Consider the following 21940-nt stretch of genomic DNA (forward strand, 5'->3'; position numbering starts at 1 on the left):
GTGTGTGTGTGTGTGTGTGTGTGTGTGTGTGTGTGTGTGTGTGTGTGTGTGTGTGTGTGTGTGTGTGTGTGTGTGTGTGTGTGTGTGTGTGTGTGTGTGTGTGTGTGTGTAGAACCAGTTTTTTTGCCTGCTTTTTAGCTCTCTTTTCTTCTTTCTTGTCTTTCCTCTTTTGTTTAGCATCTCTTTTCTTCTTTCTCGTCAGCAGCTTTCCAACGTCAATACCGCTCTGTGTGAGGAAATGAATACCGCTCTGTGTGAGGAAATGAATACCGCTCTGTGTGAGGAAATGAATACCGCTCTGTGTGAGGAAATGAATACCGCTCTGTGTGAGGAAATGAATACCGCTCTGTGTGAGGAAATGAATACCGCTCTGTGTGAGGAAATGAATACCGCTCTGTGTGAGGAAATGAATACCGCTCTGTGTGAGGAAATGAATACCGCTCTGTGTGAGGAAATGAATACCGCTCTGTGTGAGGAAATGAATACCGCTCTGTGTGAGGAAATGAATACCGCTTTGTGTGAGGAAATGAATACCGCTCTGTGTGAGGAAATGAATACCGCTCTGTGTGAGGAAATGAATACCGCTCTGTGTGAGGAAATGAATACCGCTCTGTGTGAGGAAATGAATACCGCTCTGTGTGAGGAAATGAAAGAGAGCGGTTGAGAGAGAGTAAATAAAAAAGGGCAGATTGAGAGAAACACACAAACACACTACCTTCTTCTGCAGTGCGTCCATGTATAACTCAGCGTTGGTATAGTACACTGTGGTGGAGGAACGGAAGATAGTGATACCTGGGATCTCTTTTGCCTGCGGGACAAACCAGCAAACAAACGGGGGGGTCCAATAGACAGTCATCTAAAAGCTGCTATAAACTCCATTGTTCACTACCCCCCCAGTATGTATTGAGGTCCTCCGTCTCACCTCTTCGTATGTGTCTGTGTCCAGATAGAGCTCAGTCCCAGGAACCTGCCCCAGAATAGAGTACCGTGGCCTGGGAGAGAAAGAGAACGGGGATGTTTTGCACTTTGAGAAGAAAGTGGGACACAGTACAGTTTAGAAAGTAAACCTCTCTCCCTTCTACATCAAACAATCACAGACTCACAGCTGTGTTCTGAAGATGACAGTGAGCAGAGAGAAGGCGATGGATGCAGCCAGGCCCAGGTCCAGGTTCAGCAGGATAGTGCACACCAGCGTTACCAACCACACCAGCTAGGGGGCGACAGAGACGCATGTAATCAATAGGGGGAATACACAGCAACCAGGAGCCTCATTTATAAACGGTGCTTGTGCACAAAATATGCCCCAACACATTTATAAAAACTGAACTTGGCGTGAGAATGTGCTTATCCTCACGCTAACTTCAGACCAACTTCTAGTGGTTGAAGTATTTGAAGTATTGCATTGCAAGAAGGCAAAAGTACCCTAGTGGCCTTGTGCCAATGGGGGATATACACTGAGTGTACAAAACATTAGAAACCATATAATATTGAGTTGTACACCCCCCCCCACAGATATTTAGTGTTACATTTATGGTAAAAGGTTATAAATGAGGCCCCAGGGTTTCTATGTTCAGTCATATACGTCCAGTTAGGATACAGGTCATAGATATGAAGTCTATGTGTTGCTCTCACCAGGTCCACTGTGTTGCTCTTCCAGAGTGCAGGAATGTCTAGGTACTGCTTAAACATGCCTTTCAGGTTTACAAACACTATGCAGGACAGGACAGCCTAGGACACACACACACACACACCAGATCAGAACAGTGGTGTTGTGTGTTTGGGGGGTTGAGAGATAAATACCTTGGGTAGCTCCCCAAACAGTGTCCCCAGTTGCAGAACGGTGATCAGCACAATCACTGAAGAAACCACCCCGGCAACCTGACACAATACACAAACACACATCAGTCAGTATGTATGCCTGGCCTGCAGAAACATTAGCAGGCGGACTTACAGTGCATTCGGAAAGTATTCAGACCCCTTGACTTTTTCCATGTTTTGTTACAGCCTTATTCTAAAATTGATTCAACCCCCCAATCTACACACAAACCCCATAATGACAAAGCAAAAATGTTATTTTCTTTAGATTTTTGCAAATTTACGTAAGTATTCAGACTCTTTACTCAGTACTTTGTTGAAGCACCTTTGGCAGTGATTACAGCCTTGATTATTCTTGGGTTTGACGCTACAAGCTTGGCACACCTGTATTTTCTCTCATTCTTCTCTACAGATCATCTCAAACTCTGTAAGGTTGGATGGAGAGCGTCGCTGCATAGCTATTTTCAGGTCTCTCCAGAGATGTTTGATCGGGTTCAAGTCCGGGCTCTAGCTGGGCCACTCAAGGACATTGACTTGTCCCGAAGCCACTCCTGCGTTGTCTTGGCTGTGTGAATCGGGTCGTTGTCCTGTTGGAGGGTGAACCTCCAGTCTGAGGTCCTGAGCGCTCTGGATCAGGTTTCCATCAAGGATCTCTCTGTGCTTTGCTCTGTTCATCTTTCCCTCGAAGAACATCCCCACAGCATGATGCTGCCACCACCATGCTTCACCGTAGGGATGGTGCCAGGTTTCCTCCAGACGTGACGCTTGGTATTCAGGCTAAAGAGTTCAATCTTGGTTTAATCAGAGCAGAGAATCTTATTTCTCATAGTCTGAGAGTCCTTTAGTTGCCTTTTGGCAAACTCCAAGCAGGCTCTCATGTACCTTTTCCTGAGGAGTGGCTTCTGTCTGTTTTTGTCTCTGATATGAACTGTCAACTGTGTGACCTTATATAGACAGGTGTGTGCCTTTCCAAATCATGTCCAATCAATTGAATTTACCACAGGTGGACTCCAATCAAGTTGTAGAAACATCTCAAGGATGATAAATGGAAACAGGATGCACCTGAGCTCAATTTCGAGTCTCATAGCAAAGGTTCTGAATAAGTATGTAAATAAAGTATTTCAGTTTTTTACATTTATTTATACATTTGCAAACATTTCTAAAAACCTGTTTTTAGAAATGTAGATTGACGAGGAAAACATTTAATTTAATCAACTTAAGACTAAGGCTGTAACGTAACAAAATGTAGAAAAAGTCAAGGGGTCTGTACGTGTGTGTGTTACCTGTGTCTTGCCCCCAGTGCTCTCCTGGATGAGGCTACGGGACATAGAAGAGGTGACAGAGTAGCATTGGAAGAATCCTCCCACTGTGTTACTGAGACCCAGAGCCACCAGCTCCTAGAGAGAGAGAGAGAGAGAGAGAGGGAGATAGAGAGAGAGAGAGAGAGAGAGAGAGAGATAGGGAGAGAGAGACACAGAGAGAGAGAGAGAGAGAGAGAGAGAGAGAGAGAGAGAGAGAGAGAGAGAGAGAGAGAAGATGAGAGGTATGCAGATGCCAGAGAATGCACTAATGACCATCATTTGACCACCACATGTAAATAAGTATAGCGCATGTTATAAATAGCGCATGTTCAGACTATACTGAGTCCCAGCTGCTCCACAGCCCCCTGTTGTATTGTTAACTGCAACTGGTGTAGTTCTCATCCATACAGATGTGGGATCTTAATTTGATCGCTCTTTTGTTGATAAAAATGTTCCTAGCAAACAGGAAATGCAAACTTGTAGTGTATTCAAGGTTTAATAAGCTTCTAAAGTTTTAAATTTCCTCTTTAAAATGTCAGACTTGATTTGACCTAACATAAAATGTATTAACTCCTATGAAAAATATCCATGAATTATAATCTGCATAATAATTCACATTTCCTGTTGCTGCAGGATTATTTACCTGCTGTAGCAAACTGGCTTAAACTAAGATCCTACATCTGTGTTTGACTGAGCAGAGCGTGTCGGCCATTAAACATTCAGGACCAGAGAGCTGTCTCTCTCCTTCAGAGCAGAACAACCTCAAGCATACCCCTGCCTACCTGCATAACTGTGTGCGTGTGTGTCCCACCTGGTTGCTGTCCACCTTGTAGCCGTGTTTCAGGCCGAAGGTTTTGCCCAAGGAGATGTTTATGGCATAACCCACTATGGCAACAGCAAACGCATCACCAACCACCGTACCCCACAGACTGACGTCAGGTAGACTGGGAGACTTCAGCCTAGGGATGAAGAGGAAGAGGAGGGAAAGGTCAAATAGAGAGGAGGAGGGACAGAGGGAGAAGGAGGACAGATGGAGAGGGGGAGAGGGAGGAGAGAGGAGGGGGAGAGGAGAGGTGAGAGGGGGAGATAGAAGAGAGGGAGGAGAGAGGAGAGAGGAGAGGTGAGAGGGGGAGATGGAAGAGAGAGAAGAGAGGGAGAGGGAGGAGAGAGAGGAGAGGGAGAGGAAGGAGAGGGAGAAAGGGAGGAGAGCGAGAGGAAGGAGGGAGGAGAGGGGGAAAGAGGATAGAGGAGAAGGAGGAGAGAGGACAGGGGAGAAGGAGAACAGGGGAGAGAGAGGAGAGGGAGGAGAGAGAAGAGGGGGAAAGAGGAGAGAGTAGAGGAAGAGAGGTAGGAGAGGTGGGACAAAGGGGAGAGGGAGGAGAGAGTTGAGGGGAAGTGCCCCTGTACAGACCCCTTCCTCCATTAATGCCCCTGTCCAGACCCCTTCCTCCATTACTGCCCCTTTTCAGACCCCTTCCTCCATTACTACCCCCTGTTCAGACCCCTTCCTCCATTACTGCCCCTGCTCAGACCCCTTCCTCCATTACTGCCCCTGTCCAGACCCCTTCCTCCATTACTACCCCCTGTCCAGACCCCTTCCTCCATTACTGCCCCTGTCCAGACCCCTTCCTCCATTACTGCCCCTGTCCAGACCCCTTCCTCCATTACTGCCCCTGTCCAGACCCCTTCCTCCATTACTGCCCCTGTCCAGACCCCTTCCTCCATTACTGCCCCTGTCCAGACCCCTTCCTCCATTACTGCCCCTGTCCAGACCCCTTCCTCCATTACTGCCCCTGTCCAGACCCCTTCCTCCATTACTGCCCCTGTCCAGACCCCTTCCTCCATTACTGCCCCTGTCCAGACCCCTTCCTCCATTACTGCCCCTGTCCAGACCCCTTCCTCCATTACTGCCCCTGTCCAGACCCCTTCCTCCATTACTGCCCCTGTCCAGACCCCTTCCTCCATTACTGCCCCTGTCCAGACCCCTTCCTCCATTACTGCCCCTGTCCAGACCCCTTCCTCCATTACTGCCCCTGTCCAGACCCCTTCCTCCATTATCCCCAACAAATCCCCTTGATTCCTGCCGCTGATGGTCCTCTAGGTCCTTCAACAGTGGTAACAGGTGTCGTGACAAATGTACACACACTCAATGACCCATATACAATGAATAATATTCTAGAGTTAATCATTAGGATGCCCCGGACCACATATTAGAGGTCATACAGTGCAGGTGCCTGGTCTTTCAAACACTGGCTGTATAAACAGCAACGAGGGTGCTGTCTATTGAGGCAGGACGGTAGAAAACTACCTTCATTAGTCAGCATCCAAAGATTATGTAGAGATGATTAGCCAAACAAATAATAATTTGAAGGTATTTCATTCCATAACAATGCACAGGTATTGTGATAATGACTCAAATGAACCTAATTGATAGACGGTAAACCAAGTGATGATGTACTTGTAGACTACTGGAGGTAAAGCATCGTTATAAAGAAAAGGTTTTTAAATTTGAAAGAATGAAATTATCAATTTAAAGTAAACCATTGACAACTTGATCAAGCTGAATACCGATAAGATGCTGTTGTAGACAGCTGACCTGGATCAATAGAATTATCAGCTGCTTGGCTTTGGTCTTTGGCAGTCCAGCAATCTGAAGACCAAATCAGCTAGTACGCATTATCCTAAATGTCCCCAAAAGGCTAGGGCCGGCTCTGACTACATGTGTGGGTATGGATGTGGGTGGGTACACAGCTCCATGAGCCTTTGCGGTCCCTCATGATGAGTTCAGCCCCCACCCTATCAAAGTTGTCCATCCCTGCTCTAGGATGACTCCTTCTCAATGAGCTAAAGTACCTTCAGAAAGTATTCATACCCCTTGACTTATTCCACATTTTGTTGTGTTACAGCCTGAATTCAACATTTATTAAATATATATATATATATATATATATATTTTTTTTTTAATCTCACCTACTACACACAATACCCCACAATGACAAAGTGAAAACATGTTTTTAGAGATTTTTACCAAAAAAATAATAGTAAAGTACAGAAATATAAAATTTATCCTGAACAAAAATATCAACACAACATGCAATCATGTCCAAGATTTTACTGTGTTACAGTTCATATAAGGAAATCAGTCTATTTAAAATATTCACCAAGGCCCTAATTCTTTGGATTTCACATGACTGGGCAGTGGTGCTGCCCAGGGTAAGCCTTGGAGGGCAATCAGGCCCAACCACTGGGGAGCCAGGCCCAGCCACTGGGGAGCCAGGCCCAGCCACTGGGGGGCCAGGCCCAGCCACTGGGGAGCCAGGCCCAGCCACTGGGGGGCCAGGCCCAGCCACTGGGGAGCCAGGCCCAGCCACTGGGGGGCCAGGCCCAGCCACTGGGGAGCCAGGCCCAACCACTGGGGAGCCAGGCCCAACCACTGGGGAGCCAGGCCCAACCACTGGGGAGCCAGGCCCAGCCACTGGGGAGCCAGGCCCAGCCACTGGGGAGCCAGGCCCAGCCACTGGGGAGCCAGGCCCAACCACTGGGGAGCCAGGCCCAACCACTGGGGAGCCAGGCCCAACCACTGGGGAGCCAGGCCCAACCACTGGGGAGCCAGGCCCAGCCACTGGGGAGCCAGGCCCAGCCACTGGGGAGCCAGGCCCAACCACTGGGGAGCCAGGCCCAACCACTGGGGAGCCAGGCCCAGCCACTGGGGAGCCAGGCCCAGCCACTGGGGAGCCAGGCACAACCACTGGGGAGCCAGGCCCAGCCACTGGGGAGCCAGGCCCAGCCACTTGGGATCCAGGCCCAGCCACTGTTGATCCAGGCCAAGACAATCAGAATGAGTTTTTCCCCACAAAAGGGCTTTATTACAGACAGAAATACTCCTCAGCATGGGGACATTTTATTTCAGCTCATGAAACATGGCACCAACACTTTACATGTTGCGTTTACATTTTTGTTAAGTGTACTTAAGTATTCACATGCCTGAGTCAATACTTTGTAGAAGCACCTTTGGTATCGATTACAGCTGTGTGTAACATTTGCCCATTATTCTTTAAAAATTCTTCAAGCTCTGTCAAATTGGTTGTTGATCATTGCTAGACAACCATTTTCAGGTCTTGCCATAGATTTTAAAGTAGATTTAAGTCAAAACTCGGCCCCATTCACTGTCTTCTTGTTGTGCAGTGTAGGTTTGGCCTTGTGTTTTAGGTTATTGTCCTGCTGAAAGGTGAATTCATCTCCCAGTGTCTGGTGGAAAGCAGACTGAACCAGGTTATTGTCCTGCTGAAAGGTGAATTCATCTCCCAGTGTCTGGTGGAAAGCATACTGAACCAGGTTATTGTCCTGCTGAAGGGTGAATTCATCTCCCAGTGTCTGGTGGAAAGCAGATTGAACCAGGTTATTGTCCTGCTGAAAGGTGAATTAATCTCCCAGTGTCTGGTGGAAAGCAGACTGAACCAGGTTATTGTCCTGCTGAAAGGTGAATTCATCTCCCAGTGTCTGGTGGAAAGCAGACTGAACCAGGTTATTGTCCTGCTGAAAGTTGAATTCATCTCCCAGTGTCTGGTGGAAAGCAGACTGAACCAGGTTATTGTCCTGCTGAAAGGTGAATTCATCTCCCAGTGTCTGGTGGAAAGCAGACTGAACCAGGTTATTGTCCTGCTGAAGGGTGAATTCATCTCCCAGTGTCTGGTGGAAAGCAGACTGAACCAGGTTATGGTCCTGCTGAAAGGTGAATTCATCTCCCAGTGTCTGGTGGAAAGCAGACTGAACCAGGTTATTGTCCTGCTGAAGGGTGAATTCATCTCCCAGTGTCTGGTGGAAAGCAGACTGAACCAGGTTATTGTCCTGCTGAAAGTTGAATTCATCTCCCAGTGTCTGGTGGAAAGCAGACTGAACCAGGTTATTGTCCTGCTGAAAGTTGAATTCATCTCCCAGTGTCTGGTGGAAAGCAGACTGAACCAGGTTATTGTCCTGCTGAAAGCTGAATTCATCTCCCAGTGCCTGATGGAAAGCAGACTGAACCAGGTTATTGTCCTGCTGAATGGTGAATTCATCTCCCAGTGTCTGGTGGAAAGCAGACTGAACCAGGTTATTGTCCTGCTGAAAGGTGAATTCATCTCCCAGTGTCTGGTGGAAAGCAGACTGAACCAGGTTATTGTCCTGCTGAAAGTTGAATTCATCTCCCAGTGTCTGGTGGAAAGCAGACTGAACCAGGTTATTGTCCTGCTGAAAGTTGAATTCATCTCCCAGTGTCTGGTGGAAAGCAGACTGAACCAGGTTATTGTCCTGCTGAAAGTTGAATTCATCACCCAGTGTCTGGTGGAAAGCAGACTGAACCAGGTTATTGTCCTGCTGAAAGGTGAATTCATCTCCCAGTGTCTGGTGGAAAGCAGACTGAACCAGGTTATTGTCCTGCTGAAAGGTGAATTCATCTCCCAGTGTCTGGTGGAAAGCAGACTGAACCAGGTTATTGTCCTGCTGAAAGGTGAATTCATCTCCCAGTGTCTGGTGGAAAGCAGACTGAACCAGGTTATTGTCCTGCTGAAAGTTATAATAATATAATAATAATAATAATAATAAAAATAATATAATATATGCCATTTAGCAGACGCTTTTATCCAAAGCGACTTACAGTCATGTGTGCATACATTCTACGTATGGGTGGTCCCGGGAATCGAACCCACTACCCTGGCGTTACAAGCGCCATGCTCTACCAACTGAGCTACAGAAGGAAAGTTGAATTCATCTCCCAGTGTCTGGTGGAAAGCAGACTGAACCAGGTTTTCCTCTAGGATTTTGCCTGTGCATATTTCCATTCCATTTCTTTTTTATGCTGAAATACCCATAACAGGATGCAACTTAATATGTGACTTGTTAAGCACATTTTTACTCCTGAACTTATTTAGGCTTGCTATAACTAAGGGGTCGAACACTTATTGACTCAGGACATTTCAGCTTTTTAAAATTTTATTAATTTGAAAACAATTGGAAAAACATCATTCCACTTTGACATTACGGGGTATTGTGTGTAGGCCACATACAAAGAAATCTAAATTGAATCCATTTGAAATTGTAGGTTATGTTTGATGTCACCCTCCGATACTTTCTTACCTTGCCCCTCCTTATGTTGTTCTGAGTGTAACCTTGACCAGGAGAGCACTCTGCCCCAACAGACCAGGTCACAGTCAACAACCTATAGCCACACACACACACACACACACACACACACACACACACACACACACACACACACACACACACACACACACACACACACACACACACACACACACACACACACACACACACACACACACACACACACACACACACACACACACACACACACACACACACATACACACATACACACATACACACTCACCCTCTGGGGATCTCTCCAACCACGGCCACGTCGTATTGGCTGTCCAGGTTGCCGTAGTAGGAGATGAGTGTTGCTGCTACGATCTGTAACACACACACACACACACACACACACACACACACACACACACACACACACACACACACACACACACACACACACACACACACACACACACACACACACACACACACACACACACATATAGGTTGCCATGCTCACAACAACAAAGCATCTGCTGTTGTTTGCACGTGTAGGAACTTGTATGCATGCATGTGTGTAATTGTGAGTAAATCATTATCGCAGACCCTGTGTGGGTTTGGAGTTCAAGCAGAAACACAGGCCAATCATTGAACAGAGCTCATCACTTGAGAACATTTTATTGGATCAATGAGAAACCAAGCACTACCATGAACTGGAGGAAAACACACTGACTGGGTAGAATATTAACCCTTTGAGATGTACCAAGAGCTTTCAACTGATTCTAATTGATGATATCACAACAAAACTCTGGATCATTAAACTGAGAATAAGATAGACTTCCTCTCAAAATGTTTAACAGGATGAGAAGACACTGTGTTCTGTTACACTCCTTATAGATATCCGCCATGATGACAGGATGCCCTCTAGTGGCTTTCATTACAACACACATGTTCAAGGGACCAAAAGAGAGAGAGAGAAAGAAGAGGAAAAGACTTGACAGGAGGAAGGAAAAGACTTGACAGGAGGAAGGAAAAGACTTGACAGGAGGAAGGAAAAGACTTGACAGGAGGAAGGAAAAGACTTGACAGGAGGACAGAATAGACTTGACAGGAGGAAGGAAAATACTTGACAGGAGGAAGGAAAAGACTTGACAGGATGAAGGAAAAGACTTGACAGGAGGAAGGAAAGACTTGACAGGAGGACAGAAAAGACTTGACAGGAGGAAGGAAAAGACTTGACAGGAGGAAGGAAAATACTTGACAGGAGGAAGGAAAATACATGACAGGAGGAAGGAAAAGACTTGACAGGATGAAGGAAAAGACTTGACAGGAGGAAGGAAAAGACTTGACAGGAGGAAGGAAAAGACTTGACAGGAGGAAGGAAAGACTTGACAGGAGGACAGAAAAGACTTGACAGGAGGAAGGAAAATACTTGACAGGAGGAAGGAAAAGACTTGACAGGATGAAGGAAAAGACTTGACAGGAGGAAGGAAAGACTTGACAGGAGGACAGAAAAGACTTGACAGGAGGAAGGAAAATACTTGACAGGAGGAAGGAAAAGACTTGACAGGAGGAAGGAAAAGACTTGACAGGAGGAAGGAAAAGACTTGACAGGAGGAAGGAAAAGACTTGACAGGAGGAAGGAAAATACTTGACAGGAGGAAGGAAAAGACTTGACAGGAGGAAGGAAAAGACTTGACAGGAGGAAGGAAAAGACTTGACAGGATGAAGGAAAAGACTTGACAGGAGGAAGGAAAAGACTTGACAGGAGGAAGGAAAAGACTTGACAGGAGGAAGGAAAAGACTTTACAGGAGGAAGGAAAAGACTTGACAGGAGGAAGGAAAATACTTTACAGGAGGAAGGAAAAGACTTGACAGGAGGAAGGAAAATACTTATATGTAATGTTGTCTCTGACGCAGCCTTCTACTTGTAATGATCTAATAAACTAAATCAATCAATCAATGAATCAGTCAATCAATCAATGATTGTGTGACTAATGACACAGAGAGCGGTTAGGTATGGAGGACTTACCACTATGAGTTCTATGGGAATAGGCAGAGGTAGTTTCTTCTCATAACAGGAGTTGAGTTCTTTGACCACTATGAGGACCACCAAGGCCACTAGACTAACCACCAGGGTCCCAATGTTAGTCTCTGGCAGATGTCTACAGATGTCTATTAGGATCTAGAGAGAGAGAGAGAGAGAGAGATGGACAGTCAGACTGTTATTGCCTGCATCCACTAGGTGGAAAACTTGTACAACTTTGTCACATCTGTCTGTGTCGGTGTGTGTGTGTGTCTGTGTGCTTGAGTGTGGATGTGTTGTGTGTACTCACATAGACCTGAGACAGTGGTCCGGAGAAGCGTGCAGGGTGGATACCAAAGATGTATTTGAGTTGTGAGATGACCACGTGTGTAGCTGCTCCTGTTGTGTAGCCACGTACCAGGGGCTCCGAAAGGTACGTCACCACGAAACCAAACCGCACCATGCCCAACAGGACCTGAAAGAGCCCACTCAGTACAGTGGTGCTGGCTGCTATTTGAACTCTGTAGGCGTCACGGGCTGTCACATCCAGAACTGCTGTCCCGTTGGTTCCATTCAGGAATGTGAAGTCACTGTCTGGGGCCAGCCTCTCTGTCACACTGCCTATCATGATGCTGATCACAGCAAACGTTCCTGGGGAAAAACACCACTCATTATTCCTCTGACCGATGATATTAAAACATTCACTCTCTCAAGTCTTTCTCCCTCTCTCTCTTTCTCCTCCTTTCTCTCATTCTCCTCCTTTCTCCCCTCTCTTTCTCCTCCTCTCTCTGTCTCCTCCTCTCTCTATCCCCACCTCTGGCTTCTCCTCTCTCTTTCTCCTCCTTTCTCCTCTCTCTTTCTCCTCCTGTGTCTCCTCTCTCTGTCTCCTCTTCTCTCTGTCCCCACCTCTGGCTTCTCCTCTCTCTTTCTCCTCATCTCTCTGTCTCTGTTAAGGGAATTTTTATCAATAATGACTAATTATGTATACATTTCAATCAGGACTGACTAATCAGAATACTATTATATTACTGTATATGTATGATTTTTCTTTATAATCCTAGTACTGAATATAATGTGTGTAAATATAATCAAGAATTAGAACAATGACTGTCTGTTCCTTGGTAGAAATGAATGAACTTATAGCCAGACTGGCTAGAATGCTTATCTACACAGGCAGACCTTGGCTCTGTTCATAAATGATCTTAATAGGGAGAGACGATGTGAGAACCATACAGCCATTGTACTGGGGCGGAGATGAGACGGGCTAGTACTAAAACTAATGACGTCATTTTCAGTTTATAACCTGTGGTAAAATGTATAATGGGCAGTACTGTTTAATTTTAATTGGGTATTAAAACAGAGGAATATTATTCCAGTAACAGTCTCCCTCTCTCTTTCTCCTCGTCTCTCTTTCCCTCTTTCTCTTTCTCCTCCTCTCTCTGTCTCCTCCTTTCTCTTTCTCCTCCTCTTTCTTTCAATCTCCCCCTGTCTCCTCCTCTCTCTTTCCCTCTCTCTCTTTCTCCTCCTCTCTCCTCCACTCTTTTTCCCTCTCTCGCTTTCTCCTCTCACTTTCTCCTCTCTTTCTCCTCTCTCTTTCCCTATCTCTCTTTCCCCTCTTCTATCTGTCTCCTCATCTCTCTTTCCCCTCCTCTATCTGTCTCCTCCTCTCTCTTTCTCCTCAGTTTTCTTGTCCGCTCTCTGTCTCCTCCTCCTCTCTCTTTCCCTCTCTCTCTGTCTCCTCCTCCCCTGTCTCCTCCTCTCTCTTTCCCCATCTCTCTGTCTCCTCCTCGCTCTATCCCTCTCTCTCTTTCCCCTCCTCTCTCTGTCTCCTCCTCTCTTTCCCCTCCTCTCCCTGTCTCCTCCTCTCTCTGTCCCTCTCTCTCTTTCTCCTCCTCTCTCTTTCCTTCTCTCTCTGTCTCCTCCTCCCTCTTTCTCATCCTCTCTTTCTCCTCCTCTCTCATCCCCTGTCTCCTCCTCTCTCTTTCCCTCTCTCTCTGTCTCCTCTTCTCTCTTCCCCTCTCTCTCTGTCTCCTCCTCTCTCTTTCCCTCTCTCTCTGTCTCCTCTTCCCCTGTCTCCTCTCTCTCTTTCCCTCTCTCTCTTTCCCCATCTCTCTGTCTCCTCCTCTCTCTATCCCTCTCTCTCTTTCCCCTACTCTCCCTGTCTCCTCCTCTCTCTTTCCCTATCTCTCTTTCTTCTCCTCTCTCTTTCCTTCTCTCTCTGTCTCCTCTTCTCTCTTCCCCTCTCTCTCTGTCTCCTCCTCTCTCTTTCCCTATCTCTCTTTCTCCTCCTCTCTCTTTCCTTCTCTCTCTGTCTCCTCTTCTCTCTTCCCCTCCTCTCCCTGTCTCCTCCTCTCTCTTCCCCCTCTCTCTCTGTCTCCTCCTCTCTCTTCCCCTATCTCTCTTTCTCCTCCTTTCTCTTTCCTTCTCTCTCTGTCTCCTCTTCTCTCTTCCCCTCTCTCTCTGTCTCCTCCTCTCTCTTCCCCTCTCTCTCTGTCTCCTCCTCTCTCTTTCCCCCTCTCTCTGTCTCCTCCTCTCTCCACTCTGTCTTACCTATGGAGATGTGTCTGGAGGTGCCAAGGATGCAGTAGACCAGTACAGGGTAGAAGGAGGTGTAGAGACCAAACACTGGAGGCACAGAGGCCAGGAGAGCATAGGCCATACCTAGGCAAATGTTACAGGAAGGTGTTTATAGTCTTCACAAAATAGATAGTTATCATATATTCTTAAATAGGTCATGTAACTTTTAGGAATTTAACAGCCCAAAGAGATTAAACAATAACTTGAGATCAATGTATGTAAATCAGGCTTTTCCATACCTCAAACATTGGCATCAATCAATCAAATATATTTATGTAGTCCTTTTCCATTAGCAGGAGATTTGGGAGATTTCCATGTGAGTTACACGTATTGCTGATTTCAAGGTATGATCGGGTCATGTGATCCAGCCCTGTTATTGGACCCTGTGATCTGGCCCTGTGACTGGACCACGTGACTGGACCATGTGATCGGGCCCTGTGATCGGGCCCTGTGATCGGGCCCTGTGATCGGACCCTGTGATCGGGCCCTGTGTGTGTGTGTGTTTGGTCAGACAGTAGATGTAGCACAGACCCTGAGGCAGGTGCATGATGCCAACGCTGATGCCAGAGATGAGGTCTCCCAGGCCGTTGTCTCTCACTGAGTAACGTGGCAACCATGACAGGACAGGCAAAGTGCTCAGCACAGAGCGCTTCAGCTTGGGCATGGAACACCTGACACCAGGGCAGAGTGCATCATGGAGAGTTGGAGAAAAGAGGAATACAGTTTTGTTATCCATTTGTGACAACTGAAATGTGTCTGCTGAGTTTAACAGTTGGTGGAAAGGGCATGGGTATGCAACTCTTCTCCTGGAGCGCCACAGTGTGTGCAGGGTCTTGTTCTAGCCCAGCTCCAACACATATGATTTAACTAACCAGGAGACTTAAAGCTAGGCTGGAACAAAAACCTGCACACACTGTGTCCCTCCAGCACCGGGGTTTACAGAGAAACCATGACAACTATCTGTACGGTTCTGTTTATCCGCCCAGTGAAAACAAAAGAGGTGTAATCTGTGTTTGGAATGTTCATCTGGATAATGTAGCTAAAGCGTTCTTGGCTTTGTCTTGTGTTTTTAATGAGTTCATTTTTTCTGACTTGATATATTAATATTTGGTGGCAGTGCAGTGTCATACTCTGTGATAGGTTAATATTTGGTGGAAGTGCAGTGTCATACTCTGTGATAGGTTAATATTTGGTGGAAGTGCAGTGTGATACTCTGTGATAGGTTAATATTTGGTGGCAGTGCAGTGTCATACTCTGTGATAGGTTAATATTTGGTGGCAGTGCAGTGTCATACTCTGTGATAGGTTAATATTTGGTGGAAGTGCAGTGTGATACTCTGTGATAGGTTAATATTTGGTGGCAGTGTAGTGTCATACTCTGTGATAGGTTAATATTTGGTGGCAGTGTAGTGTCATACTCTGTGATAGGTTAATATTTGGTGGAAGTGCAGTGTGATACTCTCTGATAGGTTAATATTTGGTGGCAGTGTAGTGTCATACTCTGTGATAGTGTTCCGCACTGTCACCAAATATTAACCTATCAGAGAGTATCACACTGCACTGTCACCAAATATTAACCTATGTTTCAGTTTCAAGAGGCCATCGGGGCTCAGGTCCAGAGGAAGATTAACTTTTCTCTTCAAGCCTCAATAGGTCACACGGCCTGGACCAGTCTGGATACAGTGCCTTGCAAAAGTATTCACCCCCTTGGCATTTTTCCTATTTTGTTTCACTACAACCTGTAATTGAAATGGATTTCTATTTGGATTCCATCTAATGGACAGACACAAAATACTCCAAATTGGTGAAGTGGAAAAAAATGATAAAAAAAGGGAAAAGTGGTGCGTGTATATGGACTCACCCCCTCTGCGAAGTACAGATCAGGGTTTGGTCATAAAAAAATATCAGAAACTTTGAACATCCCACGGAGCACAATTATTAAAAATCAGAAAGAATATGGCACCACAACAAACCTGCCAAGAGAAGGCCACCCACCAAAACTCACAGACCAGGCAAGGAGGGCATTAACCAGCGAGGCAACAATGAGACCAAAGATAATGCTGAAGGAGCGGAAAAGCTCCACAGTGGAGATTGGAGTATCTGTCCATAGGACGACATTAAGCCATACACTCCACAGAGCTGGGCTTTACGGAAGAGTGGCCAGAAAAAAGCCATTGCTTAATACCTATCTATGCTAGGTGAGACGGTAGTGTCCCACCTGACCAACATCCAGTGAAAGTGCAGGGCTCCAAATTCAAACTACAGAATTGTAAATATTTAACATTCTTGAAAATACACATGCAATATGTCAAAATGAAGCTTAACTTCTTGTTAATCCAGCCGCGGTGTCAGATTTCAAAATGGCTTTACGGCGAAAGCAAACCATGCGATTATCTGAGGACAGCACCCCACCACACAAATGCATAACAATCATTTTCAACCGGGCAGGTGGCGACGAAAGTCAGAAATAACGATATATTTCATGCCTTACCTTTGAAGATCTTCTTCTGTTGGCACTCCAATATGTCCCAGAAACATCACAAATGGTCCTTTTGTTCGATAAACTTCTTTTTATATCCCCAAAAATGTCCATTTATTTGGCGAGTTTGATTCAGAAAAACATCGGTTCCAACTCGCCCAACATGACTACAAATTATCTAATAAGTTACCTGTAAACATTGTCCAAACATTTCAAACAACTTTCCTAATCCATCCTTAGGTAAATAAGGTAAATAATCAATACATTTTAAGACAGAATATACTGAGCAGATAAAATCAAAGTGGAGCGAGCTACAGGTCACGCGCCCCAAACAAAAGAGTCCACTAGGCTTGACTCTCATTCTGAATAGCCGTACTTCTTCATTTCTCAAAGGAAAAACATCAACCAATTTCTAAATTCTGTTGACATCTAGAAGCCATAGGAACTGCAAGCAAGTGCCTAATAAATCTAGTTTGCCATAGAAAACCAATTGAAAACACAGTGAACTCAAAAGGATTTTCCTGGATGGTTTGTCCTCAGGGTTTTGCCAGCCAAGTAAGTTATGTTATACTCAGACATCATTTTTAACAGTTTTAGAAACTTTAGAGTGTTTTCGATCCAAATCTACAAATTATATGCATATCCTAGCTTCTGGGTCTGAATAGCAGGTGGTTTACTGTGGGCATGCTTTTCATCAAAATCGTCAAAATACCGCCCCCCATCCCAAAGAAATTGAAAGAAAAAAATAAGCAAACACATTTGGTGTTCACCAAAAGGCATGTGGGGACTCCCCAAACATATGGAAGAAGGTACTGTGTTTTTTGGCCATCAAGGAAAATGCTATGTCTAGCGCAAACCCAACACCTCTCATCACCCCCACAGTGAAGCATAGTGGTGGCAGCATCAGGCTGTGTTTCATCAGCAGTGACTGGGAAACTGGTCAGAATGGAAGGAATTTTTAATTTATCCATTATTTTTTACCAGGTAAGTTGACTGATAACACATTCTCATTTGCAGCAATGACCTGGAGACTAGTTACAGGGGAGAGGAGGGGCGATTAATGAGCCAATTGTAAACTGGGGATTATTAGGTGACCGTGATGGTTTAAGGGCCAGATTGGGAATTTAGCCAGGACACCAGGGTTAACACCCCTACGATAAGTGCCATGGGATCTTTAATGACCTCAGAGAGTCAGGACACCTGTTTAACGTCCCATCCGAAAGATAGCACGCTACACATGGCAGTGTCCCCAATCAATGCCCTGGGGCATTGGGATATTTCTTTAGACCAGAGGAAATAGTGCCTCCTACTGGCCCTCCCATCCAGGAACTGACCAGGACCAGCCCTGCTTAGCTTCAGAAGCAAGCCAGCAGTGGTGTGCAGGGTGGTATGCTGCTGGCAATGATGTTTGGCGCTAAATACAGGGAATTTCTTGAGGGAAACCTCTTTCAGTGTTTCAGAGATTTGAGACTGGGACGGAGGTTCACCTTCCAGCAAGACAATGACCCTAAGCATACTGCAAAAGCAAGGGGAAACATTTAAATGTCTTGGAATGGCCTAGTCAAAGCCCAGACCTCAATCAAATTGAGAATCTGTGGTATGACTTAAAGTTTGCTGTACACGAGCGGAACCCATCCAACTTGAAGGAGCTGGAGCAGCAGAATGGGCAGAAACCCCAGTGGCTTGATGTGCCAAGCTTATAGAGACATACCCAAAGAGTCTTGCAGCTGTCATTGCTGCAAAAGGGGGGTGAATAGTTATGCACGCTCTAGTATTCTACTTTTCTGTCTTATTTCTTGATGGTTTCACAATAACAAATATTTTGCATCTTCAAAGTGGAAGGCATGTTTAAAATAAAATGATACAACCTCCCCAAAAGGCAACAAAATAGGATAAATGCCAAGGGGGTAAATATTTTCGCAAGCCACTGTAAGTCACACAGTCTGGACCAAACTGTCTGTCTGAATAAGTCACACGGCCTGGACCAAACTGTCTGTCTGAATAAGTCACACGGCCTGGACCAAACTGTCTGTCTGAATAAGTCACACGGCCTGGACCAAACTGTCTGTCTGAATAAGTCACACGGCCTGGACCAAACTGTCTGTCTGAATAAGTCACACGGCCTGGACCAAACTGTCTGTCTGAATAAGTCACACGGCCTGGACCAAACTGTCTGTCTGAATAAGTCACACAGTCTGGACCAAACTGTCTGTCTGAATAAGTCACACGGCCTGGACCAAACTGTCTGTCTGAAGAGACAGACACACCTGAAACCCCACCTCTTTAAGGAATACCTAGGATAGGATAAAGTAATCCTTCTCACCCCCCTTAAAAGATTTAGATGCACTATTGTAAAGTGGCTGTTCCACTGGATGTCATAAGGTGAATGGACCAATTTGTAAGTCGCTCTGGATAAGAGCGTCTGCTAAATGACTTAAATGTAAATGTAAATGTAAGTCACACAGTCTGGACCAAACTGTCTGTCTGAATAAGTCACACAGTCTGGACCAAACTGTCTGTCTGAATAAGTCACACGGCCTGGACCAAACTGTCTGCCTTTCATAACCCAGATAAAAAAGACTACAGTTTACTATAGAATACTATAGTACTTACTATATAATGATATAGTATTCTGTTACTATAGAATTATGTAGTATTTTGTAGTAAACCTGTATACTGTAGAATTCTATACTGCACACTGTCGTATCCCCTGATCGTGTAGTGTGAACTATATAATTGTGTAGTATACTGTGGATTACTACTGTATACTACACACTGTAGTATCCCTTAACCATGTAGTGCTTACTATAAAATGTTGTAGTATACTGTAGAATACTATATTAAATACTACAATATTATCTGCCAAAAACACTGTAGTAAATACTACGGTAATGTCCAATAAAACTTTTTTTTTTAAACTATACTAATACTACATTATTCAATTTGCATATGCTCCACCCATACCCATCCCCCATATACAGACTGTCCCTCTCTGTCCGCTACACACTGTCCCTCTCTGTCTGCTACAGACTGTCCCTCTCTGTCCGCTACAGACTGTCCCTCTCTGTCCGCTACAGACTGTCCCTCTCTGTCCGCTGCAGACTGTCCCTCTCTGTCCGCTACAGACTATCCCTCTCTGTCCGCTACAGACTGTCCCTCTCTGTCCGCTGCAGACTGTCACTCTCTGTCCGCTACAGACTGTCCCTCTCTGTCCGCTGCAGACTGTCCCTCTCTGTCCGCTACAGACTGTCCCTCTCTGTCCGCTACAGACTGTCCTTCTCTGTCCGCTGCAGACTGTCACTCTCTGTCCGCAACAGACTGTCCTTCTCTGTCTGCAACAGACTGTCCCTCTCTGTCCGCTACAGACTGTCCCTCTCTGTCCGCTGCAGACTGTCCCTCTCTGTCCGCTACAGACTGTCCCTCTCTGTCCGCTACAGACTGTCCCTCTCTGTCCGCTGCAGACTGTCCCTCTCTGTCCGCTGCAGACTGTCCCTCTCTGTCCGCTGCAGACTGTCCCTCTCTGTCCGCTACAGACTGTCCCTCTCTGTCCGCTACAGACTGTCCATCTCTGTCCGCTACAGACTGTCCCTCTCTGTCCGCTGCAGACTGTCCCTCTCTGTCCGCTACAGACTGTCCCTCTCTGTCTGCTGCAGACTGTCCCTCTCTGTCCGCTACAGACTGTCCCTCTCTGTCCGCTACAGACTGTCCCTCTCTGTCCGCTACAGACTGTCCCTCTCTGTCCGCTACAGACTGTCCATCTCTGTCCGCTGCAGACTGTCCCTCTCTGTCCGCTGCAGACTGTCCCTCTCTGTCCGCTACAGACTGTCCCTCTCTGTCCGCTACAGACTGTCCCTCTCTGTCCGCTGCAGACTGTCACTCTCTGTCTGCTACAGACTGTCACTCTCGTTCATTCTGCTTCTATCTTACCTCTCCCTGCGTCAGTGGGATTGCATAATGAAAGATCATCCATTGCAACCATATAAAGGAGCACATCACACATTCAAACACACAACACACACACACACACACGCTCATCTACGTGCCTTACTCAACTGTCCTCAAATAACCTGGGCAGTAAATTGTAAACTGAAATCAACACAGACACATCCAAAATAGCTTTTGTCAATGCATGTTATTCATCTGCAGAATTAGTCAGCAAATAGTGAAACTGATGCATGTTCCTGCTCCCCACGTGCACTATCACCCCCCTCTCCCATCCCTCCTGCTCCCTCTCCTTCTCTTTTACCATATCTTACCTGAGGGAATCTTTCACCCTCTCCTTCAGGGGAGGTGTGGTGGAGTGTGTCCGTCTTCGGGCCACCTGGTCAAGGCAAAGCTCGTCCAAAACATCCCTCTCCACGTAAAACTTCCCAGCTCTCTGTTCTTCAACACCCATGGTTGTCTGCCTGTCTGTCTGTCTGTCTGTCTGTCTGTCTGTCTGTCTGTCTGTCTGTCTGTCTGTCTGTCTGTCTGTCTGTCTGTCTGTCTGTCTGTCTGGACTAGTCTGAAACACTGTGCAGGTCTCTCCAAAACATTACTTAGAAAAAAACACTGTTGCTCCAAAAAGTTAAAAATCTATTAGTCATAAAAGAGAAAAACCTCTTTGTCCAAAACAACAGTTGTCTGCCAATTACCAACAACTGTCCAACACCCTGATAAGAGTTACAAAAGCATGAAATAAGAAGTCCCACGCTCCTGTCTGTGTCTCAGTTTGTATCCAGTTTAGCAGAGTGTGGGAGTGACAGTCCTCTCCTACCCTTATGAGGGAACACTTCACACCCCCACCCAAGCCAGTAGTGTGTGTGGTCTAACTTTACTATCTTTCGGGTTCCAGAAGTCCTCACAGGGACAGTAAAACAAGGACAATTCTAACAAGTGGTGACATTTTGTAGATAAAGGCTTTTTTAGGCTTAGGGTCAGGTTTAGGGTTAGAATTAGGTTTGGGTTAGATTTGGGGTTAAGAGTTAAATTTAGGGTTGGGTTAGAATAAGGGTTAGGAGTTAGGGTTAGATTTAGTTTTAGGGGTTTGGAGTTAAGGTAAGGGTTATGGGTTAGGGTTAGGTTTAGGGTTAAGGGTTGGGGGAAAAAGGACTTTGAATGGGAGTAAATGTCTTGGTCCCCACTTGGATTGTAAAACCAATGTGTGTGTGTATGTTTCTCTCTCTCAGTGTGTGTGTGTGTGTGTGTGTGTGTGTGTGTGTGTGTGTGTGTGTGTGTGTGTGTGTGTGTGTGTGTGTGTGTGTGTGTGTGTGTGTGTGTGTGTGTGTGTGTGTGTGTGTGTGTGTGTGTGTGTGTGTGTGTGTGTGTGGTCGACAATGAAAGTACGGTGAAAGTGTTTACTCAGGCCAGTCACCCAGCTGTACTTTTTCCCTAGGTCATTCATCCTGGGCTGAGTTGACATCTCTACCTCCTCATGCACACATGAACACACACACGTGTTTTTCAATTGTTTTCCTGAGTGTTATGTCCTGTTTTCACGTGCCATCCTTCAGAGTTCTTTGTAGTTCAAAATAGTTTTTCTAAATAGTTTTTAACTGTAGGAATTGTTTTACCCATCAATCAATAAATCAATCAGTAAAGTCTCTTCCCTCACACCCCAAAAAACACACTTGTAATCTGATTTAGTAGGAACAGTATTTGCAGCAGCTACTCT

At 45.8% G+C, this 21940-nt stretch overlaps 1 protein-coding gene across 1 annotated transcript in view; it reads right to left on the bottom strand.

Annotated features, from left to right (window-relative positions):
• LOC118371143 (solute carrier family 26 member 6-like) overlaps positions 1-21002 on the bottom strand; it is a 32962-nt gene extending 11960 nt beyond the window's left edge. The window contains exons 1-14 of the mRNA XM_052481836.1: positions 20544-21002; positions 14341-14480; positions 13783-13893; positions 11543-11883; positions 11239-11391; positions 9505-9587; positions 3928-4075; positions 3099-3212; positions 1801-1878; positions 1633-1728; positions 1104-1210; positions 923-992; positions 716-808; positions 128-226 (exon numbers count right to left, since the gene is read on the bottom strand). Of these exons, the coding sequence (XP_052337796.1) occupies positions 128-226; positions 716-808; positions 923-992; positions 1104-1210; positions 1633-1728; positions 1801-1878; positions 3099-3212; positions 3928-4075; positions 9505-9587; positions 11239-11391; positions 11543-11883; positions 13783-13893; positions 14341-14480; positions 20544-20683 (1773 nt within the window). The 5' untranslated portion in view covers positions 20684-21002. The remainder of the gene's footprint in view (positions 1-127; positions 227-715; positions 809-922; positions 993-1103; positions 1211-1632; positions 1729-1800; positions 1879-3098; positions 3213-3927; positions 4076-9504; positions 9588-11238; positions 11392-11542; positions 11884-13782; positions 13894-14340; positions 14481-20543) is intronic.
• Positions 21003-21940: the final 938 nt, after the last annotated feature.

Source organism: Oncorhynchus keta, chromosome 27, assembly GCF_023373465.1.
Source record: "Oncorhynchus keta strain PuntledgeMale-10-30-2019 chromosome 27, Oket_V2, whole genome shotgun sequence".
In the NCBI taxonomy this organism is placed as follows: domain Eukaryota; kingdom Metazoa; phylum Chordata; class Actinopteri; order Salmoniformes; family Salmonidae; genus Oncorhynchus; species Oncorhynchus keta.